The sequence below is a fragment of the Hyperolius riggenbachi genome, chromosome 1 (assembly GCF_040937935.1).
Source record: "Hyperolius riggenbachi isolate aHypRig1 chromosome 1, aHypRig1.pri, whole genome shotgun sequence".
Taxonomy (NCBI): Eukaryota; Metazoa; Chordata; class Amphibia; order Anura; family Hyperoliidae; genus Hyperolius; species Hyperolius riggenbachi.
Window position 1 is genome coordinate 686578948 of NC_090646.1, and position 25721 is coordinate 686604668.

Consider the following 25721-nt stretch of genomic DNA (forward strand, 5'->3'; position numbering starts at 1 on the left):
ATAAAGTCTGTAGCCTCAGTGTGAGATCTCTCGGTGTTACATTGTGACCATTTATACGTATCTGTAGAGTGTGTACAGCTTGTAGCCTCGGTGTAAGATCTCTCTGCATGACTTTGTGACCATTTATACGTACCTGTAGAGCGTGTACAGCTTGTAGCCTCGGTGTAAGATCTCTCAGTGGGACATTGTGTCCATTCATAAATATCTGTAGAGCGTGTAAAGTCTGTAGCCTCTGTCACAGGAGCTCTAGTGGTCGGAACGCAATTTGCCTTCCAATCGGTTCCAACGCACGGATCGTGCAAACTGTGGTCGCAGTCAATGCGCAGAAACCGTTGGGAATTGGCCGCAGACAAACCAGAAGGGAGCCAGTGGGTTACGGAAATACACTTTACACTCTAGTTCAGGGTATAACTTCCACCACCTCTGTTACCATGGGACAGAGGAGCCCGCTGACTGTCTGAGCCTAGATCTACAAATAAAAATGGTTAAACACACTCTATTCTGTCTAGCTAACCACAATACAATAGTAGCGTCTCTTCAGAGACCTGGGATCAGTTTCTGTGTATGGCTGAATAGCAGGGTAGCTGAATAAACAAAGGACTTTGAACGTCGTTTATTAATGCAAGATAAGTAATTAATATATACAGACAATCATTAAAATCAACAATTATTGAGACATTAATAGCGCAGTATGAAAAGAAAAGGATAAAATACTTAGGTTTTGTGGAGATATGTCCGTTCTGGGAAAATAATAAAGTTCGGTTTCAGTGAAGTTCTTTGTTTCAGTCAGAGCAAGATGACCGAACAAGATGGCCGCTAACCATGTGTCTTCTGGCTAGCAGCAGACAGCTCTCATACAGATGGAATGTGGAGGACTGAGGTCCGTCTGCCAGCCATGTGCTTTTGATGAAGCTGGTTTGGGGGTGTGGCAATGCCGGCCCCCTCTGAGTAACCGGCCAATGACAGTTCATTCCCTCTGAGAGATTTTAGGGCTAAACTTATACAATGCCGTAACTCATGAACAATACATGTCATATTTAGGTGGGTAGCAGATTCCTGATCATCAGAAAATACCGATTTATACGACATCAGACATGACTATGGCAGCTTCTCAGGAAGAGAAGATTTATACCGCAATAACCGGACGAGATATTGCCATGAGTGTTATATCAGCGCGTTGGGCAGACTTTAACGAATAAGACTTTATGAATTTTATAGCTGTGCGATATACGGTCTCCATTTAATAGGTAAGAAACCATATCCCACATGCTTTCATATCTGCCTTGTCGGTGCCGCTCCGGCTGCTTTGTCATGGCCCCCCTGGAGAGCCAGTTTCCTGGCTCTTTTCATGGAGCCATCTGGCTGTGGGGGGAATGAGCCGGTCCCTGCAGTGACTATTTATATGTATCTGTAAAGCGTGTAAAGTCTGTAGCCTCGGTGTAAGATCTCTCTGCGTGACGTTGTGACCATTTATATGTATCTGTAGAGCGTGTAAAGTCTGTAGCCTCGGTGTAAGATCTCTCGGTGTGACATTGTGACCATTTATACGTATCTGTAGAGCGTGTACAGCTTGTAGCCTCGGTGTAAGATCTCTCTGCTTGACGTTGTGACCATTTATACGTATCTGTAGAGCAGCTGTCTCGGCGTGGCGTTGTGTCCATTAATACATAACTGTACAGTGTGTAAAGTCTGTAGCCTCGGTGTAAGATCTCTCCTTGTGACGTTGTGTCCATTTATACGTATCTGTAGAGCGTGTAAAGTCTGTAGCCTCGGTGTAAGATCTCTCCTTGTGACGTTGTGTCCATTTATACGTATCTGTAGAGCGTGTAAAGTCTGTAGCCTCGGTGTAAGATCTCTCGGCGTGACGTTGTGACCATTTATACGTATCTGTAGAGCGTGTAAAGTCTGTAGCCTCGGTGTAAGATCTCTCCTTGTGACGTTGTGTCCATTAATACATAACTGTACAGTGTGTAAAGTCTGTAGCCTCGGTGTAAGATCTCTCGGTGTGACGTTGTGACCATTTATACGTATCTGTAGAGCAGCTGTCTCGGCGTGAGATTGTGACCATTAATACATAACTGTACAGTGTGTAAAGTCTGTAGCCTCGGTGTAAGATCTCTCGGTGTGACGTTGTGACCATTTATACGTATCTGTAGAGCAGCTGTCTCGGCGTGAGATTGTGACCATTAATACATAACTGTACAGTGTGTAAAGTCTGTAGCCTCAGTGTAAGATCTCTCGGTGTGACGTTGTGTCCATTTATACGTATCTGTAGAGCGTGTAAAGTCTGTAGCCTCGGTGTAAGATCTCTCGGTGTGGCGTTGTGTCCATTTATATGTATCTGTACAGTGTGTAAAGTCTGTACCCTCGGTGTAAGATCTCTCGCCGTGGCATTGTGTCCATTTATACATATCTGTAGAGCGTGCAAAGTCTGTAGCCTCGGTGTAAGATCTCTCGGCGTGGCATTGTGTCCATTTATACGTATCTGTAGAGCGTGTAAAGTCTGTAGCCTCGGTTTAAGATCTCTCAGTGGGACATTGTGTCCATTTATACGTATCTGTAAAGCGTATAAAGTATGTAGCCTCGGTGTAAGATCTCTCGGTGTGACGTTGTGTCCATTTATACGTATCTGTAGAGCGTGTAAAGTCTGTAGCCTCGGTGTAAGATCTCTCGGTGTGGCGTTGTGTCCATTTATATGTATCTGTACAGTGTGTAAAGTCTGTAGCCTCGGTGTAAGATCTCTCCTTGTGACGTTGTGTCCATTTATACGTATCTGTAGAGCGTGTAAAGTCTGTAGCCTCAGTGTAAGATCTCTCGGTGTGACGTTGTGTCCATTTATACGTATCTGTAGAGCGTGTAAAGTCTGTAGCCTCGGTGTAAGATCTCTCGGTGTGACGTTGTGACCATTTATACGTATCTGTAGAGCAGCTGTCTCGGCGTGAGATTGTGACCATTAATACATAACTGTACAGTGTGTAAAGTCTGTAGCCTCAGTGTAAGATCTCTCAGTGTGACGTTGTGTCCATTTATACGTATCTGTAGAGCGTGTAAAGTCTGTAGCCTCGGTGTAAGATCTCTCGGTGTGGCGTTGTGTCCATTTATATGTATCTGTACAGTGTGTAAAGTCTGTAGCCTCGGTGTAAGATCTCTCCTTGTGACGTTGTGTCCATTTATACGTATCTGTAGAGCGTGTAAAGTCTGTAGCCTCGGTGTAAGATCTCTCGGTGTGGCGTTGTGTCCATTTATATGTATCTGTACAGTGTGTAAAGTCTGTAGCCTCGGTGTAAGATCTCTCGGCGTGGCGCTGTGTCCATTAATACATAACTGTACAGTGTGTAAAGTCTGTAGCCTCGGTGTAAGATCTCTCCTTGTGACGTTGTGTCCTCTCGCTTTGCACACAGGGGTTACATGATGAATGCCAGTACCTCTTCCAGCCTCAGCTCATCGTGCAGAGGGCAGTCGGTGTGCCCGTCTTGTATCCAGGATATATCACAGAGCAGATGCTGCCGCCGCACAACCGTTCAGCTCTCTACAAGTGAGTAATGCCATTTATTCCTCATGTTCAGCATTATCTGGAGAACCCACTGATTGTCTCTCTTGCCTGGATGGTGTGACAGCCTGGCAAGGGCGTATCTGGGTAGTATAGAGTATAGAGAGAAAATTCACCTTTATTTCCAAATAAAATATTGACACCATACATTCTTTCAGGGAAATATTTTAAACGTATAAATAACAAATGGGCAAATAAAATGTGTGGGTTTTAATCACAGTAGCACATATTATTTTAAAAATATAATGGCCGAAAACTTAGAAATAATGATTTTTTTTCCATTTTTTTCTGATTTTCCCTGTTAAAATGCATTTAGAATAAAATAATTCTTCTTATTAGAAAGGTTGTAGCGCTTATAATTGATTAATATATTTGGCAGCAATCAGTCAATATAGAGTCCGTCACTATATACCAAAAACATATACAATAAAACTCATGCGCCTATGCATAAAAATGAATGCACCATGTATTCCATCACATAAATAAATATACTCTGCATATATAATATGTATTGCCAACTTCCTTTCCCAGGTCCAGACCTAGACGCGTAAAATGTCTCAGGAATAGCTACCTAGACTACTCTGCTGGCTAGTAACATATGCATGCATAGATCTCAAAGTCAATAAAAATCAATAAAAATGGGTGGAAAGTATTGTCTTATTTCGTTGCTCGTCAAACCTACAAGATTGTTCCACACCGCAATTAAAAACGTGATGAAAAAATATAGTAAATTGTTCCCAAGTCTATATTTCCACAATGATGATCCACCACGTATATGGGTAAGCGTATTCACATATAATCCTCCGCTACCACAGTAGCTGACTCACGGTTTTTAGTATTAATTGGAAAAAACAGCTATGAGATCCTTACATGATGATCCTGATGTTTTAATCAGGCCAGCGGATAGAGGGGGGGGGGGGAGGGGGGGTACAGAACAGGTTAGACTACAATATAGAGGCTGAAAGACAACTAAAGGATATTGAAACCTATCTGCTCCTTAAGAAAAACCCCATCGTGGAGTATAAAAAGCAGCTTGAGGATTGAATTGAATTTGGAGAGGAACGAGGCATTCTGAATGACAAGGAAGTTCAATACTTGTCACAAAAGAATCCCCGTCTCCCAATCTATCATCTTCCTAAAATTCACAAACAAGTCAGGGACCCTCCCGGGAGACCAATTATCTCCGGGATAGGGTCCCTGACAGCTAATCTATCAGAGTATGTAGACGGTTTTTTACAGAAGGCAGTGATCCAAACCAAGTCTTATGTCAAAGACACGGGACACTTTTTGAGAATCCTGAGTGAAGTTGAATGGGTAAATGGAGATATTTTGTGTGTGGCAGATGTTAAATCTCTATATACCATTATAGACCATATAAAAGGGGTAGAAGCGGTCAGTTATTTTTTAATTGAACTCACAGATATTCCTAAAGATCAAATTGCGTTCATAGAGAAGTCCATCATGTTTATCTTAACTCATAATAATTTTTCGTATGAAGGCCAACATTTTTTACAGCGCATTGGAACGGCGATGGGGACGAGGTTCGCTCCGGGGTTCGCTAATTTATATATGGCTTATTGGGAGAAATTGATATTAGAGGGCCGGGGGGGGCCCCGGAATGGACCTCGTCCTCTGGAGGCGTTTTATAGATGATACTATGTTTATCTGGAGAGGAGGAGAGGAAAAACTTAAAGACTTTTTGGGATGGTTGAATATTAAAAATGAATATAACCTTGAATTTACGTGTGAGTACAGTAGTAGTACAGTACATTTTCTAGATCTGAATATTTTTATAGATAGAGGGCAGATAAAAACTAAAACCTATTTTAAAAAAGTTGATACTAACAGCTTTATTTATTTTGACAGCTGCCATATGTTAAAATGGCTTACAAACATCCCAAAGGGTCAATTTATGCCTATTAGACGCAATTGTACTGAGATTGAGGATTATAATTAACAGTCAATCCTGTTAAAAGAAAGATGGCCGCAATAGCAGCATAGGGGGCGATATACAGGCTGGGAACGCGAAGAATCACTCGCGTTCCCATGCCTGTCGAACGGTGACGGCCAAACCGGAAGTGCTCGTCGGCGGGTCCTGGAGCGTCAGAGCGGGGCTGCGAGGGCACCGATCGGCTGCTGGGGGTTGAGGGAAGCCCCAGGTGAGTAAATCTCATTTTTTATAGTTCACTTAAGTTTCCCTTTAAGATGCAGTTCAACCAGCAATCCAACGATATAAAAAGGATTGTGGATAGACACTGGGAAATTCTCCAGAATGACCAGACACTCAGTGGAATTTTGATTGAAAAACCAAAATATATTTTTAATAAAGCTAATAATATTAGGAATATAATTGCTCCTACCCTAAATAAACCACCGATAAAGAGGAATGGAAAAAAGAATGGCTCCTTTAAAAGATGTGGATTTTGTGTTCCTTGTAAAAATACGAAATACCATGCGCCAATACAGAAGTTTGAGTCACAAGTGACACATGAACAATTTCATGTAAAGGGAGACTTGAATTGTAACAGCACCGGAGTGATATATATCATAGAATGTGGCTGTAAGAAGCAGTATATCGGCAGGACAAAGAGGAAGCTTCTCTCCAGGATAGGAGAGCATATAAATAACATTAAAAGTGGGAATGTAAAACAACCACTTAGCAAACATTTCAAGGAACTGCATGGGAAAAGCCTTGAAACCTTTAGATTTTACGCTATACAGAAGGTGGAGAAAGATTGGAGGGGTGGCAATTATATTGACAAGATGTCACGGAAAGAGACTGAGTGGATTTACATTATGAACAGTGGAGTTCCACTGGGATTAAACTCCGATACTGAAATGTATGCATTTTAATCAATTTGCCGACAAGAGACACAGTAGGACCATCACGGAGAGAGGTGGGCGGAGATACACAGCATAAGAGGACACACAGCCAATAGGAACACGCCCTGAAGAAGGTAGGCGGATCCTACCGAAACGCGTTGGCTATTGGCTTAAGAGTGTGGTGACGTCACCCCCGGACGCCGTGTGTTGTAAGACTCTTTGATCCGGAAGTCCGTGTGAAGCCTGTAACGGAGGGATCCTGCAGTGAGTCGCTGGGCCGGGACTCAAGCGGATCCGTTACCTAAAGAGACCTAAAGGAGTGTGGATCCTCTTCGCCCCCCCCCCTCCTCTCTTTGAAGAGCTTGGTCAATATCAGCACTGATTAATACTGAAAACCGTGAGTCAGCTACTGCGGTAGCGGAGGATTATATGTGAATACGCTTACCCATATACGTGGTGGATCATCATTGTGGAAATATAGACTTGGGAACAATTTACTATATTTTTTCATCAAGTTTTTAATTGCGGTGTGGAACAATCTTGTAGATTTGACGAGCAACGAAATAAGACAATACTTTCCACCCATTTTTATTGATTTTTATTGACTTTGAGATCTATGCATGCATATGTTACTAGCCAGCAGAGTAGTCTAGGTAGCTATTCCTGAGACATTTTACGCGTCTAGGTCTGGACCTGGGAAAGGAAGTTGGCAATACACATTGTATATGCAGAGTATATTTATTTATGTGATGGAATAAATGGTGCATTCATTTTTATGAATAGGCGCATGAGTTTTATTGTATAAAATAATTATTCGCAAAATGTACCACCCAAAGAAGGTTTAATTGGTGGTGAAAAAAACAAGATATAGATCGTTGTATTGTGATAAGTAGGTATAGAGTTATTGGCGGATGAATGAAAGGAGAGTTGAAAGGTGAAAATTGCACTGGTACAGAAAGGGAAAACCTCCTCAGTAGTGAAGTGGTTAATATATACCAACAGGTATAATAACAGTTCAGTGTCATAGGTCAAAATAGAGACTGTTCTAGTCCACAAAAGGGGTGATTGTCAGTGAGATTACATAATCAAGCTGGAAACACTAAAAGGGAGAGGGCCCTGCCAGAGGCTTACAATCTAAAGGGTGGGGGAGGAGACAATAGGTGTGTCTGCTGAGAGGGTGTCTAACAGAACATATTATGGTGCTGGTGTAGGGGGGTATGTGAGCGTGAAGAGGTGAGTCTTGAGAGCTTGTTTGAAGGTATTAAAGGTGGGGGCGAGTCTGATGGCTGGTGGGAGCGAGTTCCAGAGAGTATGGGCAGCCCTGGTGAAGTCCTGCAATCGTGCCTGTGACTGAGTTATGTGTGGTGCGACTAGGCGCAGGTCATTGGACGATCGGCGGGGGCGGGCTGGTATGTGCCTGTGGACCAGATCAGAGATGTAGGTTGGGCAGGTCCTGTGCACTGATTTGTAGGCCAAGCCAGAGGCGTATCTAGAGGGGTGCAGGCATGGCTTGTGCCATGGGCGCCACAGCACCATGGGCGCCATGGATGCCTCCTCCTCCCTTATGCTTCACCACCGTACTAAGGGATGCCTCTCAGGCATTTGTACCTGCTCTTATACTGGAGGACATCTTTCACTACCTATACTGGGGGGGGGGGGGGTCTACTTATACTGGGGGACACCTGCCAAACCTATACTGGGGGGTTACTTATACTGAGGGGAACCTGCCAAACCTATACTGGGGGGTTACTTATACTGAGGGGAACCTGCCAAACCTATACTGGGGGGTTACTTATACTGAGGGGAACCTCTCATTACCTATACTGAGGGACTACTTATACTGGGGGGATACCTCTTACCATGTATGCTAAAGAAAGCTACTTATACTGGGGAGATATCTCTAACTACATATACTGGGAGGGCAACATAACCATCGGTCTACTTATACTGGGTGAATTACCTCTGGCTACCTATACTAGGGTGCTACCTCTGGTTACTTGAGGATTAACTCTAGCAACCTATACTGGGGAGACTTGTATCACTGCATTATGGGACAAGGTGGTCTGATGGGGGGAGCAATTTTAGTGTTTGCCATAGGCACTATGTCACCCAGATACAAGCACAGGATTTTGAAATTGATCCTTATGCTGGGAATCGATTAGCCGCCGGATTGACTCCCGCCGGATCCCCGCGCGTCCCCACGGCCGCCCGGATCGATTCCCGCTCGTCCCCGCGGGTGCTTCCTTATCTTCCGCTCGATTCCCCGCTATTGTCCGCCGACCCGCCCGCGTGATCGGACCTGTCGGATATTATCAATCGAGCCATCAGCGGCTCGATTGATAATAAGTAGTCGCATTGTGTATTCCCAGCATAAAGCAATAGACGTGTTGGGAAGGGACATCAGGGGAGGATTGAGATTCTGGGATATAGTGACCCATGTTCCGAGAGCTAACATCTTCTCTCCTCTTCCCAGGGTCTTCGTTCCTCAGTTCACCTCAGGATTGCGGGTCAGTCTCTTGGTTTGCCGCACCGGACTGCGCACTGCTGAGAGTTGCCCTCTTCTCCTGAGACTTCGTGCCAAAGCCCCCCCTCTGCACAATTCTTCCAGCCAGGACTGTGCCAGTAACTCTGTGTGCCAACTCCTACTGGCACTGCCTCTCTGGCAGCATTGGTATTATGTCTTGGTGGAGAGAACTGGTGTGCCCAGCACTGCCATCTATTTCCAGCTAACGACACAACTACAAGGTGAGTACCAGATTGTTGTATCTCATGGGTGTTTTACTGAGTGTTGATACTGTTACAATGGTTGGTCTCTCCCAGCAGACTGTTCTCGGCCTGGCCTTTCCCGTGGTCCCAGCGGTCCCAGCTCTTCCCTGAACATGCCTCAGTCTTTTGGAGTGGCGGGAGGACTGACTTCCCTAGAAGGTCTTCCATCTGCTGGAGTTTCTGTGTCACTGGGAAATATGTCGTGGGGTGATTCCACCATCATCCAGCCAGCCTGCTGGCCCATACGCCCCACACTGAGGAATGAGCTGGACACATTTTCTGTCCATTTCTACATATTCTTTGGGCCAAATGTCTCAGTCCCACCAGACCGGCCTGCAGTGTTTAGTGTCAATCTTCTGCCTGTTTTGGATAGCGGAGGAGTGCTCAACTTGGAGGTTCGTCTCAACACTGTGAGTAAATAAGTGAAGAACAATGACTCAAACAGTGTGGAATATGTGAAGATGGTGGGGTGGGATATGTGAAGCTGTTGGGATGGGATATGTGAAGATGTTGCGTGGGGTGGGATATGTGAAGATTTTGCATGGGGTGGGATATGTGAAGATGTTGGGTGGGGTGGGATATGTGAAGATGTTGGGTGGGGTGGGATATGTGAAGATGTTGGATGAGATTTGTGAAGATGTTGAGTGGGATATATGAAGGTGTTGCAGGGGGTGGGATATGTGAAGATTTGGGGTGGGATATGTAAAGATGTTGGGATGGGATGTGTGAAGATGTTGGGTGGGGTGGGAAATTTGAAGATGTTGCCGGGGATGGGATATGGGAAGATGTTGGACGGGATTTGTGAAGATGTTGAGTGGGATATGTGAAGACTTTGGGTGGGGTGGTATATGTAAAGATGTTGGGTGGGATATATGAAGATGTTGCGGGGGGTGGTATATGTGAAGATGTTGGATGGGATTTGTGAAGATGTTGGGTAGGATATGTGAAGATGCTGCGTGGGGTGGGATATGTGAAGATGTTGCGTGGGGTGGGATATGTGAAGATGTTGCGGTGGTGGGATATGTGAAGATGTTGCGGTGGTGGGATATGTGAAGATGTTGGGTGGGGTGGGATATGTGAAGATGTTGGGTGGGGTGGGATATGTGAAGATGCTGCGTGGGGTGGGATATGTGAAGATGTTGCGTGGGGTGGGATATGTGAAGATGTTGCGGTGGTGGGATATGTGAAGATGTTGCGGTGGTGGGATATGTGAAGATGTTGCGGTGGTGGGATATGTGAAGATGTTGGGTGGGGTGGGATATGTGAAGATGTTGCGTGGGGTGGGATATGTGAAGATGTTGGGTGGGGTGGGATATGTGAAGATGTTGCGTGGGGTGGGATATGTGAAGATGTTGCGTGGGATGGGATATGTGAAGATGTTGGGGGGATATGTGAAGATGTTGCGGTGGTGGGATATGTGAAGATGTTGGGTGGGGTGGGATATGTGAAGATGTTGGGTGGGGTGGGATATGTGAAGATGCTGCGTGGGGTGGGATATGTGAAGATGTTGCGTGGGGTGGGATATGTGAAGATGTTGCGGTGGTGGGATATGTGAAGATGTTGCGGTGGTGGGATATGTGAAGATGTTGGGTGGGGTGGGATATGTGAAGATGTTGCGTGGGGTGGGATATGGGAAGATGTTGCGTGGGGTGGGATATGTGAAGATGTTGGGTGGGGTGGGATATGTGAAGATGTTGCGTGGGGTGGGATATGTGAAGATGTTGGGTGGGGTGGGATATGTGAAGATGTTGCGGTGGTGGGATATGTGAAGATGTTGGGTGGGGTGGGATATGTGAAGATGTTGCGTGGGGTGGGATATGTGAAGATGTTGGGTGGGGTGGGATATGTGAAGATGTTGCGTGGGGTGGGATATGTGAAGATGTTGCGTGGGATGGGATATGTGAAGATGTTGGGGGGATATGTGAAGATGTTGGGTAGGATATGTGAAGATGTTGCGTGGGGTGGGATATGTGAAGATGTTGCGTGGGGTGGGATATGTGAAGATGTTGGGTGGGATGGGATATGTGAAGATGTTGGGGGGATATGTGAAGATGTTGGGTAGGATATGTGAAGATGTTGCGTGGGGTGGGATATGTGAAGATGTTGGGGGGATATGTGAAGATGTTGGGGGGATATGTGAAGATGTTGCGGGGGGTGGGATATGTGAAGATGTTGGGGGGATATGTGAAGATGTTGCGTGGGGTAGGATATGTGAAGATGTTGGGGGGATATGTGAAGATGTTGTGGGGGGTGGGATATGTGAAGATGTTGGGGGGATATGTGAAGATGCTGCGGGGGGTGGGATATGTGAAGATGTTGGGTAGGATATGTGAAGATGTTGCGGGGGTAGGGATATGTGAAGATGTTGGGGGGATATGTGAAGATGTTGGGTGGGATGGGATATGTGAAGATGTTGGGTGTGGTGGGATATGTGAAGATGTTGGGTGGGATGGGATATGTGAAGATGTTGGGGGGATATGTGAAGATGTTGGGTAGGATATGTGAAGATGTTGCAGGGGGTGGGATATGTGAAGATGTTAGGGGGATATGTGAAGATGTTGGGTGGGGTGGGATATGTGAAGATGTTGGTTGGGGTGGGATGTGTGAAGATGTTGGGTGGGGTGGGATATGTGAAGATGTTCCGGGGGGTGGCATATGTGAAGATGTTCTGGGGGGTGGGATATGTGAAGATGTTGGGTGGGGTGGGATATGCAAAGATGTTGGGTGGGATGGGATATGTGAAGATGTTGGGTGGGATATGGGAAAATGTTGGGTGGGATATGTGAAGATGTTCCGGGGGTGGGATATGTGAAGATGTTGGGTGGGATGGGATATGTTAAGATGTTGCGGGGGGTGGGATATGTGAAGATGTTGGATGGGATATGTGAAGATGTTGGGTGGGATATGGGAAAATGTTGGGTGGGATATGTGAAGATGTTCCGGGGGTGGGATATGTGAAGATGTTGGGCGGGATATGTGAAAATATGAATGGGTGTTATGGAGTTCCCCATTATTTCATGACTGGATGTGACCAGATCTCTGAACTCTTATTAGTACCCCTTCTCTATATCCTAGGAAAAACACTTAGGAAAAAAGAAAGAAAAAAACCAACACCATAAAAATATTTGCTTTCAAAGAGGTCTATTAGTTTCCAACAGAAAACAGACAATACATTTGCAATATTGTTCCCAGTGTTACAATGTAGGCAGTATATTGAGTATAATTCACATAGCAATCCTTAATAGGGGCCAGGTCTTGCCTTTGAGGCCTCCAGTTACCATTGCCTATCATGACAGATATTGGCGCATCAGTCCAGCAAGCCGGTCCAAGGATGGCCATAAGAACGGAGGCATGTCAACAAGCAAACTTTACATTTTTACACACAAAAAACCCCAAACCATAACATAGAGACTGGAACTTAAGTCAGGAGTAGAGAGGAGGGAGGCGGGGGCGGGGGGGGGGGGGGGCTTTGAAAGAAGAAGGAGAAATAGAACTCTGGACTGTCCCCCCAATTCTCCAGTTTTAGCGTCAGCATTTATCTTTGAAGCGAAAAAGTGGACCATGGGTTCCATAACTATCCAGACTGCTGCTGCCTATCCAGGAGGACGCTGGTCATCTTCACTATGAAAATACTGCATAAAAGAAATCACAAACACATACTTATCGGCTTTTAAATACATGTTTCAGTATTCCCAGATGAACATCCTCTGCCAGTCCAACCATTCAACAATGTGTCCATCAGCCAATCCGTCCTCCGTGGGAAATTCAGCATAAATGACAATATATCAGGGGACCTGTCTCTGTCAATGTGCACATGAAGTGATCCTGATACTAAATGACATATTCGTTTTTAGCTTTTAAACTGATAAAGTTCTGAGATACCACACAATGCTACTGAAGTGTAAGCAACTGATATGGTTGTGCTCAGTGCATGCCAGTTGTCTAACCCTAACCCTTGATGATTACAATCGGGGTATCTAACCAATATTTGGATACGTTAGTGGTGTATAATGCGCCCTGTATAGGTGACTACTACAGTCAGAAAGCACCCCTCCTCCTGCCAGTCCCTTGGGCATTGGGTGTGTATAATCACTGGGTGCTTTTATGCTGTACCACCCAAGGGCAGGGCTTTCAGAGGTAAACAAAGTCTCTGACTTGTAGCTTTATTTCCAGCAAAGCCTGTGATTGTGCCGGACACACATTGCCATTAAAGGTCCACCCAAAATGCATGTACAGTAAAGACACAAAATGGTGCCACGTGATGTACAAATGAGAGGCGCAACATGGACCGTCACCAGTTCCTCGTTAATTCTAATTGTATTCAGAGTGGCTGAGCTTGAGTGAAATGAGGCTCTTGTGGTTAGGAAAGAGGGAAATGGGTCGGATTACACATTGCCACCAGTTGGATAGGACATGAGTCATGTAGTTAGTTTATATGAGTTATGGGACCAGAGGGGATCAGAGAGGAGTACCCAACATGCAATGGCGGGGGGGGGGGGGGGGCAGTATGGGTCTGAGGCCAAGGGGAATCTGGTAAAAGTTATGTGAGATGGTTTGAGTATGCTGTGGAATGGAGGTCAGATCAGCTGGCTGGGTGGACTTCAGGGAGGGTGGATTTTTGAGCCATATGAGAGGATTAAGTTTGTTATGGAGCAGCTAATGAAACTAGGTATGAGTATTGAGTTCAGGATAGGTGGTGTTAGCCTTGTGACCAGGTAGAGTGAGTTATGGAGTGGAGGAGTAGGAAATGAGATTTGTTTGTATTGAGGTTTTGGTTGAGGTTTGGTTGAGGTTTGTATTGGTTGGTGCAAGTGGTGTATTGGTTATGAGTGGCTTGTCAATTAGTGGGTCATAGGAAATTGGTGAGATAGGTGTGTATTGGTTGAGGCAAGTGGTGTATTGGTTATGAGTGACTTGTCAATTAGTGGGTCATAGGAAATTGGTGAGATAGGTGTGTATTGGTTGAGGCAAGTGGTGTATTGGTTATGAGTGGCTTGTCAATTAGTGGGTCATAGGAAATTGGTGGGATAGGTGTGTATTGGTTGAGGCAAGTGGTGTAATGGTTATGAGTGGCTTGTCAATTAGTGGGTCATAGGAAATTGGTGAGATAGGTGTGTATTGGTTGAGGCAAGTGGTGTATTGGTTATGAGTGGCTTGTCAATTAGTGGGTCATAGGAAATTGGTGAGATAGGTGTGTATTGGTTGAGGCAAGTGGTGTATTGGTTATGAGTGGCTTGTCAATTAGTGGGTCATAGGAAATTGGTGAGATAGGTGTGTATTGGTTGAGGCAAGTGGTGTATTGGTTATGAGTGGCTTGTCAATTAGTGGGTCATAGGAAATTGGTGAGATAGGTGTGTATTGGTTGAGGCAAGTGGTGTATTGGTCATGAGTGGCTTGTCAGTTAGTGGGCCATAGGAAATTGGTGAGATAGGTGTGTATTGGTTGAGGCAAGTGGTGTATTTGGTGATGAGTGGCTTGTCAATTAGTGGGTCATAGGAAATTGGTGGGATAGGTGTGTATTGGTTGATGCAAGTCGTGTATTGGTTATGAGTGGCTTGTCAGTTAGCGGGTTTATGTATGAAGATGGTGCTCCAGGTGGCTGATCATGTGACTGGGTTGAGGTAGTCATGGATGGTCATCTTGACTTCTATCTGTGTAATGTCCTCTCTTGGTTATGTCTCCTTTATGCCTCCACCAGTCCTCAGTGCAGGGTGAGAATGTCACGGTCTTTGGATGTCTAAACCACGGCGTCCCTCTGATCTCCGGTGACAACTCTTCCATCACCTGCCACACAGGTCAGTTCTTCAGATGGAGACTAGTCTATTCATCCTCAGTGATATCAGCATCTGTCTTCTACATACTTCTGTAATGCTCTTATGCCGTCTGATATGCCGTCTTCTCTGGCCAAAATTCCTGCCATAACTAGCCGGGAGCCCCAGCATCAGTATAAGTGAATTACCCCCCGAGGCTCCCCATTGGCCAATATGAATGGTGGGCCATAGTGAGGCTTGCTTAGATGTAAGTTCGGATGCAAATACCCAATACAAGAAGGTAATAAATAAATACAGGAATATGAATCGATGTGATGTGAATCGATGTTAGCTATAACCTGTTCACTTAAAGCTGATAGATCACAAATACCTTCTGTTTTAAGAAGGCGACATTATATTTAGCAATGCTGTTTAGTAAGAGGGCTTTTTGGCAGAGCAGGATTATCAAGGGGCCCGCCTGCCACCTTCCCTGACCTCTCTCCACTTCAGCTTACCAACAAGACCACAAGGAGGTCCCATATCTACTGCCTTGCCTCGGCCCATTACATCCTAATCCATTTCCTCTTTTCTGTCTCTTTTAGCCCCTTGTGTGGCTGTGAGTCACTGTGAGCTATCGGGGTACTCTGTAGTTTAGCTTTAAATGAAGGCTGTTTAGTGTATTGTGGGTTATGCACGAGCGGGGCAGTTTATTCCAGGACACGTGTGACTTCCTGTCACCATTATTGTGTATCTGTGATGCCTCCTGACTTCTCTCTCCACAGACTCTCTCTCTGGATTCTCTCTGTCTGTAAACAGCAGTCATTCCATCAGTCGCCTGCGGATCCCATATCCCCAGACTGGAACGTGGTACCTCAGCCTGCGCTCTATGTGTGCCTCAGAGCTGGGGTGAGTATCTGCACTGTGTACATGAGGTGTGTAGTGTTGGGTACCTCAGTTTGCGCTCTCTGTGTGCCTCAGAACTGGGGTGAGTATCTGCACTGTGTACATGAGGTGTGTAGTGTTGGGTGCCTCAGTCTGCTCTCTATGTGTGTCTCAGAGCTGGGGTGAGTATCTGCACTGTGTACATGAGGTGTGTAGTGTTATGTACCTCAGCCTGCGCTCTATCTGTGCCTCAGAGCTGGGGTGAGTATCTGCACTGTGTACATGAGGTGTGTAGTGTTGGGTACCTCAGCCTGCGCTCTATGTGTGTCTCAGAGCTGGGGTGAGTATCTGCACTGTGTACATGAGGTGTGTAGTGTTGGGTACCTCAGTTTGCGCTCTCTGTGTGTCTCAGAGCTGGGGTGAGTATCTGCACTGTGTACATGAGGTGTGTAGTGTTATGTACCTCAGCCTGCGCTCTATGTGTGCCTCAGAGCTGGGGTGAGTATCTGCACTGTGTACATGAGGTGTGTAGTGTTGGGTACCTCAGCCTGCGCTCTATGTGTGCCTCAGAGCTGGGGTGAGTATCTGCACTGTGTACATGAGGTGTGTAGTGTTGGGTACCTCAGCCTGCGCTCTATGTGTGCCTCAGAGCTGGGGTGAGTATCTGCACTGTGTACATGAGGTGTGTAGTGTTGGGTACCTCAGCCTGCGCTCTATGTGTGCCTCAGAGCTGGGGTGAGTATCTGCACTGTGTACATGAGGTGTATAGTGTTACGTACCTCAGCCTGCACTCTATGTGTGCCTCAGAGCTGGGGTGAGTATCTGCACTGTGTACATGAGGTGTGTAGTGTTGGGTGCCTCAGTCTGCTCTCTATGTGTGTCTCAGAGCTGGGGTGAGTATCTGCACTGTGTACATGAGGTGTGTAGTGTTATGTACCTCAGCCTGCGCTCTATCTGTGCCTCAGAGCTGGGGTGAGTATCTGCACTGTGTACATGAGGTGTGTAGTGTTGGGTACCTCAGCCTGCGCTCTATGTGTGTCTCAGAGCTGGGGTGAGTATCTGCACTGTGTACATGAGGTGTGTAGTGTTATGTACCTCAGCCTGCGCTCTATGTGTGCCTCAGAGCTGGGGTGAGTATCTGCACTGTGTACATGAGGTGTGTAGTGTTGGGTACCTCAGCCTGCGCTCTATGTGTGCCTCAGAGCTGGGGTGAGTATCTGCACTGTGTACATGAGGTGTGTAGTGTTGGGTACCTCAGCCTGCGCTCTATGTGTGCCTCAGAGCTGGGGTGAGTATCTGCACTGTGTACATGAGGTGTGTAGTGTTGGGTACCTCAGCCTGCGCTCTATGTGTGCCTCAGAGCTGGGGTGAGTATCTGCACTGTGTACATGAGGTGTATAGTGTTACGTACCTCAGCCTGCACTCTGTGTGCCTCAGAGCTGGGGTGAGTATCTGCACTGTGTACATGAGGTGTGTAGTGTTGGGTGCCTCAGTCTGCTCTCTATGTGTGTCTCAGAGCTGGGGTGAGTATCTGCACTGTGTACATGAGGTGTGTAGTGTTGGGTGCCTCAGCCTGCACTCTATGTGTGCCTCAGAGCTGGGGTGAGTATCTGCACTGTGTACATGAGGTGTATAGTGTTACGTACCTCAGCCTGCACTCTATGTGTGCCTCAGAGCTGGGGTGAGTATCTGCACTGTGTACATGAGGTGTATAGTGTTACGTACCTCAGCCTGCACTCTATGTGTGCCTCAGAGCTGGGGTGAGTATCTGCACTGTGTACATGAGGTTTGTAGTGTTGGGTGCCTCAGCCTGCGCTCTATGTGTGCCTCAGAGCTGGGGTGAGTATCTGCACTGTGTACATGAGGTGTGTAGTGTTGGGTACCTCAGCCTGCACTCTGTGTGTCTCAGAGCTGGGGTGAGTATCTGCACTGTGTACATGAGGTGTGTAGTGTTGGGTACCTCAGCCTGCGCTCTATGTGTGCCTCAGAGCTGGGGTGAGTATCTGCACTGTGTACATGAGGTGTGTAGTGTTGGGTACCTCAGCCTGCACTCTATGTGTGCCTCAGAGCTGGGGTGAGTATCTGCACTGTGTACATGAGTTGTGTAGTGTTGGGTACCTCAGCCTGCACTCTATGTGTGCCTCAGAGCTGGGGTGAGTATCTGCACTGTGTACATGAGGTGTGTAGTGTTGGGTACCTCAGCCTGCGCTTTATGTGTGCCTCAGAGCTGGGGTGAGTATCTGCACTGTGTACATGAGGTGTGTAGTGTTGGGTACCTCAGCCTGCGCTCTATGTGTGCCTCAGAGCTGGGGTGAGTATCTGCACTGTGTACATGAGGTGTGTAGTGTTGGGTACCTCAGCCTGCGCTCTATGTGTGCCTCAGAGCTGGGGTGAGTATCTGCACTGTGTACATGAGGTGTGTAGTGTTGGGTACCTCAGCCTGCGCTCTATGTGTGCCTCAGAGCTGGGGTGAGTATCTGCACTGTGTACATGAGGTGTGTAGTGTTGCGTACCTCAGCCTGCGCTCTCTGTGAGCCTCAGAGCTGGGGTGAGTATCTGCACTGGGTACATGAGGTGTGTAGTGTTGGGTGCCTCAGTCTGCTCTCTATGTGTGTCTCAGAGCTGGGGTGAGTATCTGCACTGTGTACATGAGGTGTATAGTGTTACGTACCTCAGCCTGCACTCTATGTGTGCCTCAGAGCTGGGGTGAGTATCTGCACTGTGTACATGAGGTGTGTAGTGTTGGGTGCCTCAGCCTGCGCTCTATGTGTGCCTCAGAGCTGGGGTGAGTATCTGCACTGTGTACATGAGGTGTGTAGTGTTGGGTACCTCAGCCTGCACTCTATGTGTGCCTCAGAGCTGGGGTGAGTATCTGCACTGTGTACATGAGGTGTGTAGTGTTATGTACCTCAGCCTGCACTCTATGTGTGCCTCAGAGCTGGGGTGAGTATCTGCACTGTGTACATGAGTTGTGTAGTGTTGGGTACCTCAGCCTGCACTCTATGTGTGCCTCAGAGCTGGGGTAAGTATCTGCACTGTGTACATGAGGTGTGTAGTGTTGGGTACCTCAGCCTGCGCTTTATGTGTGCCTCAGAGCTGGGGTGAGTATCTGCACTGTGTACATGAGGTGTGTAGTGTTGGGTACCTCAGCCTGCACTCTATGTGTGCCTCAGAGCTGGGGTGAGTATCTGCACTGTGTACATGAGGTGTGTAGTGTTGGGTACCTCAGCCTGCGCTCTATGTGTGCCTCAGAGCTGGGGTGAGTATCTGCACTGTGTACATGAGGTGTGTAGTGTTGGGTACCTCAGCCTGCGCTCTATGTGTGCCTCAGAGCTGGGGTGAGTATCTGCACTGTGTACATGAGGTGTGTAGTGTTGGGTACCTCAGCCTGCACTCTATGTGTGCCTCAGAGCTGGGGTGAGTATCTGCACTGTGTACATGAGGTGTGTAGTGTTGGGTACCTCAGCCTGCGCTCTATGTGTGCCTCAGAGCTGGGGTGAGTATCTGCACTGTGTACATGAGGTGTGTAGTGTTGCGTACCTCAGCCTGCGCTCTCTGTGAGCCTCAGAGCTGGGGAGAGTATCTGCACTGGGTACATGAGGTGTGTAGTGTTGGGTGCCTCAGCCTGCGCTCTATGTGTGCCTCAGAGCTGGGGTGAGTATCTGCACTGTGTACATGAGGTGTGTAGTGTTACGTACCTCAGCCTGCGCTCTCTGTGTGCCTCAGAGCTGGGGTGAGTATATGCACTGTGTACATGAGGTGTGTAGTGTTATGTACCTCAGTCTGCGCTCTATATGTGCCTCAGAGCTGGGGTGAGTATCTGCACTGTGTACATGAGGTGTGTAGTGTTGGGTACCTCAGCCTGCACTCTATGTGTGCCTCAGAGCTGGGGTGAGTATCTGCACTGTGTACATGAGGTGTGTAGTGTTGGGTACCTCAGCCTGCGCTCTATGTGTGCCTCAGAGCTGGGGTGAGTATCTGCACTGTGTACATGAGGTGTGTAGTGTTATGTACCTCAGCCTGCGCTCTATGTGTGTCTCAGAGCTGGGGTGAGTATCTGCACTGTGTACATGAGGTGTGTAGTGTTGGGTACCTCAGCCTGCGCTCTATGTGTGCCTCAGAGCTGGGGTGAGTATCTGCACTGTGTACATGAGGTGTGTAGTGTTGGGTACCTCAGCCTGCGCTCTATGTGTGCCTCAGAGCTGGGGTGAGTATCTGCACTGTGTACATGAGGTGTGTAGTGTTGGGTACCTCAGCCTGCCCTCTATGTGTGCCTCAGAGCTGGGCTGAGTATCTGCACTGTGTACATGAGGTGTGTAGTGTTGGGTGCCTCAGCCTGCGCTCTATGTGTGCCTCAGAGCTGGGGTGAGTATCTGCACTGTGTACATAAGGTGTGTAGTGTTATGTACCTCAGTTTGCGCTCTCTGTGTGCCTCAGAGCTGGGGTGAGTATCTGCACTGTGTACATGAGGTGTGTAGTGTTATGTACCTCAGTTTGCGCTCTCTGTGTGCCTCAGAGCTGGGGTGAGTATCTGCACTGTGTACATGAGGTGTGTAGTGTTGGGTGCCTCAGCCTGCGCTCTCTGTGTGTCTCAGAGCTGGGGTGAGTATCTGCACTGTGTACATGAGGTGTGTAGTGTTGGGTACCTCAGCCTGCGCTCTATGTGTGCCTCAGAGCTGGGGTGAGTATCTGCACTGTGTACATGAGGTGTGTAGTGTTGGGTACCTCAGCCTGCGCTCTATGTGTGCCTCATAGCTGGGATGAGTATCTGCACTGTGTACATGAGGTGTGTAGTGTTATGTACCTCAGTTTGCGCTCTATGTGTGCCTCAGAGCTGGGGTGAGTATCTGCACTGTGTACATGAGGTGTGTAGTGTTATGTACCTCAGCCTGCGCTCTATGTGTACCTCAGAGCTGGGGTGAGTATCTGCACTGTGTACATGAGGTGTGTAGTGTTGGGTACCTCAGCCTGCGCTCTATGTGTGTCTCAGAGCTGGGGTGAGTATCTGCACTGGGTACATGAGGTGTGTAGTGTTGGGTACCTCAGCCTGCGCTCTATGTGTGCCTCATAGCTGGGATGAGTATCTGCACTGTGTACATGAGGTGTGTAGTGTTATGTACCTCAGTTTGCGCTCTATGTGTGCCTCAGAGCTGGGGTGAGTATCTGCACTGTGTACATGAGGTGTGTAGTGTTATGTACCTCAGCCTGCGCTCTATGTGTACCTCAGAGCTGGGGTGAGTATCTGCACTGTGTACATGAGGTGTGTAGTGTTGGGTACCTCAGCCTGCACTCTATGTGTGCCTCAGAGCTGGGGTGAGTATCTGCACTGTGTACATGAGGTGTGTAGTGTTGGGTACCTCAGCCTGCGCTCTATGTGTGCCTCAGAGCTGGGGTGAGTATCTGCACTGTGTACATGAGGTGTGTAGTGTTGGGTACCTCAGCCTGCGCTCTATGTGTGCCTCAGAGCTGGGGTGAGTATCTGCACTGTGTACATGAGGTGTGTAGTGTTGCGTACCTCAACCTGCCCTCTATTTGTGCCTCAGAGCTGGGGTGAGTATCTGCACTGTGTACATGAGGTGTGTAGTGTTGGGTACCTCAGCCTGCGCTCTATGTGTGCCTCAGAGCTGGGGTGAGTATCTGCACTGTGTACATGAGGTGTGTAGTGTTGGGTCCCTCAGCCTGCGCTCTATGTGTGCCTCAGAGCTGGGGTGAGTATCTGCACTGTGTACATGAGGTGTGTAGTGTTATGTACCTCAGTTTGCGCTCTCTGTGTGCCTCAGAACTGGGGTGAGTATCTGCACTGTGTACATGAGGTGTGTAGTGTTGGGTGCCTCAGCCTGCGCTCTATGTGTGTCTCAGAGCTGGGGTGAGTATCTGCACTGTGTACATGAGGTGTGTAGTGTTATGTACCTCAGCCTGCGCTCTATGTGTGCCTCAGAGCTGGGGTGAGTATCTGCACTGTGTACATGAGGTGTGTAGTGTTGGGTACCTCAGCCTGCCCTCTATGTGTGCCTCAGAGCTGGGGTGAGTATCTGCACTGTGTACATGAGGTGTGTAGTGTTGGGTACCTCAGCCTGCACTCTGTGTGTCTCAGAGCTGGGGTGAGTATCTGCACTGTGTACATGAGGTGTGTAGTGTTGGGTACCTCAGCCTGCGCTCTATGTGTGCCTCAGAGCTGGGGTGAGTATCTGCACTGTGTACATGAGGTGTGTAGTGTTGGGTACCTCAGCCTGCACTCTATGTGTGCCTCAGAGCTGGGGTGAGTATCTGCACTGTGTACATGAGTTGTGTAGTGTTGGGTACCTCAGCCTGCACTCTATGTGTGCCTCAGAGCTGGGGTGAGTATCTGCACTGTGTACATGAGGTGTGTAGTGTTGGGTACCTCAGCCTGCGCTTTATGTGTGCCTCAGAGCTGGGGTGAGTATCTGCACTGTGTACATGAGGTGTGTAGTGTTGGGTACCTCAGCCTGCGCTCTATGTGTGCCTCAGAGCTGGGGTGAGTATCTGCACTGTGTACATGAGGTGTGTAGTGTTGGGTACCTCAGCCTGCGCTCTATGTGTGCCTCAGAGCTGGGGTGAGTATCTGCACTGTGTACATGAGGTGTGTAGTGTTGGGTACCTCAGCCTGCGCTCTATGTGTGCCTCAGAGCTGGGGTGAGTATCTGCACTGTGTACATGAGGTGTGTAGTGTTGCGTACCTCAGCCTGCGCTCTCTGTGAGCCTCAGAGCTGGGGTGAGTATCTGCACTGGGTACATGAGGTGTGTAGTGTTGGGTGCCTCAGTCTGCTCTCTATGTGTGTCTCAGAGCTGGGGTGAGTATCTGCACTGTGTACATGAGGTGTATAGTGTTACGTACCTCAGCCTGCACTCTATGTGTGCCTCAGAGCTGGGGTGAGTATCTGCACTGTGTACATGAGGTGTGTAGTGTTGGGTGCCTCAGCCTGCGCTCTATGGGCTCGATTCACAAAGCGGTGCTAACCCAGTTAGCATGCCTAAAAGACTTTAGGCATGAAAACCATTGCACCATGCTGGTGAAAAGCCAGTTTAGGCGTGATAAGTTTAGGTGTGATAAGTTTAGGTGTGATAAGTTTAGGCATGCTAAGTTTAGATAAGTTTAGATCGCTTGCAAAGTCCCGCACGCAAAGCAGCGCCATTAAACTTTATACAAAGTGCACCAGTCTTTGCTAGCGTAAAACTTTTGATCAGCTGTGCACTGCGGTGCTAACGCAGTTGGCGCTTAAACTTAGCATGCCTAAACTTATCACACCTAAACTTATCATGCCTAAACTTATCACACCTAAACTTATCACACCTAAACTTATCATGCCTAAACTGAGTTTAGGCATGATAAAGGGCTTTTCACCAGCGTGCTAACTGTTAGCACCGCTTTGTGAATCGAGCCCTATGTGTGCCTCAGAGCTGGGGTGAGTATCTGCACTGTGTACATGAGGTGTGTAGTGTTGGGTACCTCAGCCTGCACTCTATGTGTGCCTCAGAGCTGGGGTGAGTATCTGCACTGTGTACATGAGGTGTGTAGTGTTATGTACCTCAGCCTGCACTCTATGTGTGCCTCAGAGCTGGGGTGAGTATCTGCACTGTGTACATGAGTTGTGTAGTGTTGGGTACCTCAGCCTGCACTCTATGTGTGCCTCAGAGCTGGGGTAAGTATCTGCACTGTGTACATGAGGTGTGTAGTGTTGGGTACCTCAGCCTGCGCTTTATGTGTGCCTCAGAGCTGGGGTGAGTATCTGCACTGTGTACATGAGGTGTGTAGTGTTGGGTACCTCAGCCTGCACTCTATGTGTGCCTCAGAGCTGGGGTGAGTATCTGCACTGTGTACATGAGGTGTGTAGTGTTGGGTACCTCAGCCTGCGCTCTATGTGTGCCTCAGAGCTGGGGTGAGTATCTGCACTGTGTACATGAGGTGTGTAGTGTTGGGTACCTCAGCCTGCGCTCTATGTGTGCCTCAGAGCTGGGGTGAGTATCTGCACTGTGTACATGAGGTGTGTAGTGTTGGGTACCTCAGCCTGCACTCTATGTGTGCCTCAGAGCTGGGGTGAGTATCTGCACTGTGTACATGAGGTGTGTAGTGTTGGGTACCTCAGCCTGCGCTCTATGTGTGCCTCAGAGCTGGGGTGAGTATCTGCACTGTGTACATGAGGTGTGTAGTGTTGCGTACCTCAGCCTGCGCTCTCTGTGAGCCTCAGAGCTGGGGAGAGTATCTGCACTGGGTACATGAGGTGTGTAGTGTTGGGTGCCTCAGCCTGCGCTCTATGTGTGCCTCAGAGCTGGGGTGAGTATCTGCACTGTGTACATGAGGTGTGTAGTGTTACGTACCTCAGCCTGCGCTCTCTGTGTGCCTCAGAGCTGGGGTGAGTATATGCACTGTGTACATGAGGTGTGTAGTGTTATGTACCTCAGTCTGCGCTCTATATGTGCCTCAGAGCTGGGGTGAGTATCTGCACTGTGTACATGAGGTGTGTAGTGTTGGGTACCTCAGCCTGCACTCTATGTGTGCCTCAGAGCTGGGGTGAGTATCTGCACTGTGTACATGAGGTGTGTAGTGTTGGGTACCTCAGCCTGCGCTCTATGTGTGCCTCAGAGCTGGGGTGAGTATCTGCACTGTGTACATGAGGTGTGTAGTGTTATGTACCTCAGCCTGCGCTCTATGTGTGTCTCAGAGCTGGGGTGAGTATCTGCACTGTGTACATGAGGTGTGTAGTGTTGGGTACCTCAGCCTGCGCTCTATGTGTGCCTCAGAGCTGGGGTGAGTATCTGCACTGTGTACATGAGGTGTGTAGTGTTGGGTACCTCAGCCTGCGCTCTATGTGTGCCTCAGAGCTGGGGTGAGTATCTGCACTGTGTACATGAGGTGTGTAGTGTTGGGTACCTCAGCCTGCCCTCTATGTGTGCCTCAGAGCTGGGCTGAGTATCTGCACTGTGTACATGAGGTGTGTAGTGTTGGGTGCCTCAGCCTGCGCTCTATGTGTGCCTCAGAGCTGGGGTGAGTATCTGCACTGTGTACATAAGGTGTGTAGTGTTATGTACCTCAGTTTGCGCTCTCTGTGTGCCTCAGAGCTGGGGTGAGTATCTGCACTGTGTACATGAGGTGTGTAGTGTTATGTACCTCAGTTTGCGCTCTCTGTGTGCCTCAGAGCTGGGGTGAGTATCTGCACTGTGTACATGAGGTGTGTAGTGTTGGGTGCCTCAGCCTGCGCTCTCTGTGTGTCTCAGAGCTGGGGTGAGTATCTGCACTGTGTACATGAGGTGTGTAGTGTTGGGTACCTCAGCCTGCGCTCTATGTGTGCCTCAGAGCTGGGGTGAGTATCTGCACTGTGTACATGAGGTGTGTAGTGTTGGGTACCTCAGCCTGCGCTCTATGTGTGCCTCATAGCTGGGATGAGTATCTGCACTGTGTACATGAGGTGTGTAGTGTTATGTACCTCAGTTTGCGCTCTATGTGTGCCTCAGAGCTGGGGTGAGTATCTGCACTGTGTACATGAGGTGTGTAGTGTTATGTACCTCAGCCTGCGCTCTATGTGTACCTCAGAGCTGGGGTGAGTATCTGCACTGTGTACATGAGGTGTGTAGTGTTGGGTACCTCAGCCTGCGCTCTATGTGTGTCTCAGAGCTGGGGTGAGTATCTGCACTGGGTACATGAGGTGTGTAGTGTTGGGTACCTCAGCCTGCGCTCTATGTGTGCCTCATAGCTGGGATGAGTATCTGCACTGTGTACATGAGGTGTGTAGTGTTATGTACCTCAGTTTGCGCTCTATGTGTGCCTCAGAGCTGGGGTGAGTATCTGCACTGTGTACATGAGGTGTGTAGTGTTATGTACCTCAGCCTGCGCTCTATGTGTACCTCAGAGCTGGGGTGAGTATCTGCACTGTGTACATGAGGTGTGTAGTGTTGGGTACCTCAGCCTGCACTCTATGTGTGCCTCAGAGCTG

At 48.1% G+C, this 25721-nt stretch overlaps 1 protein-coding gene across 2 annotated transcripts in view; it reads left to right on the top strand.

The window, feature by feature from the left end:
* TMEM8B (transmembrane protein 8B) overlaps positions 1-25721 on the top strand; it is a 111991-nt gene that overhangs the window by 60028 nt on the left and 26242 nt on the right. For both annotated transcript variants that reach the window (XM_068272706.1, XM_068272714.1), the window contains 5 exons: positions 3402-3535; positions 8847-9118; positions 9197-9549; positions 14838-14934; positions 15672-15795. In XM_068272706.1, the coding sequence (XP_068128807.1) occupies positions 3402-3535; positions 8847-9118; positions 9197-9549; positions 14838-14934; positions 15672-15795 (980 nt within the window). The remainder of the gene's footprint in view (positions 1-3401; positions 3536-8846; positions 9119-9196; positions 9550-14837; positions 14935-15671; positions 15796-25721) is intronic.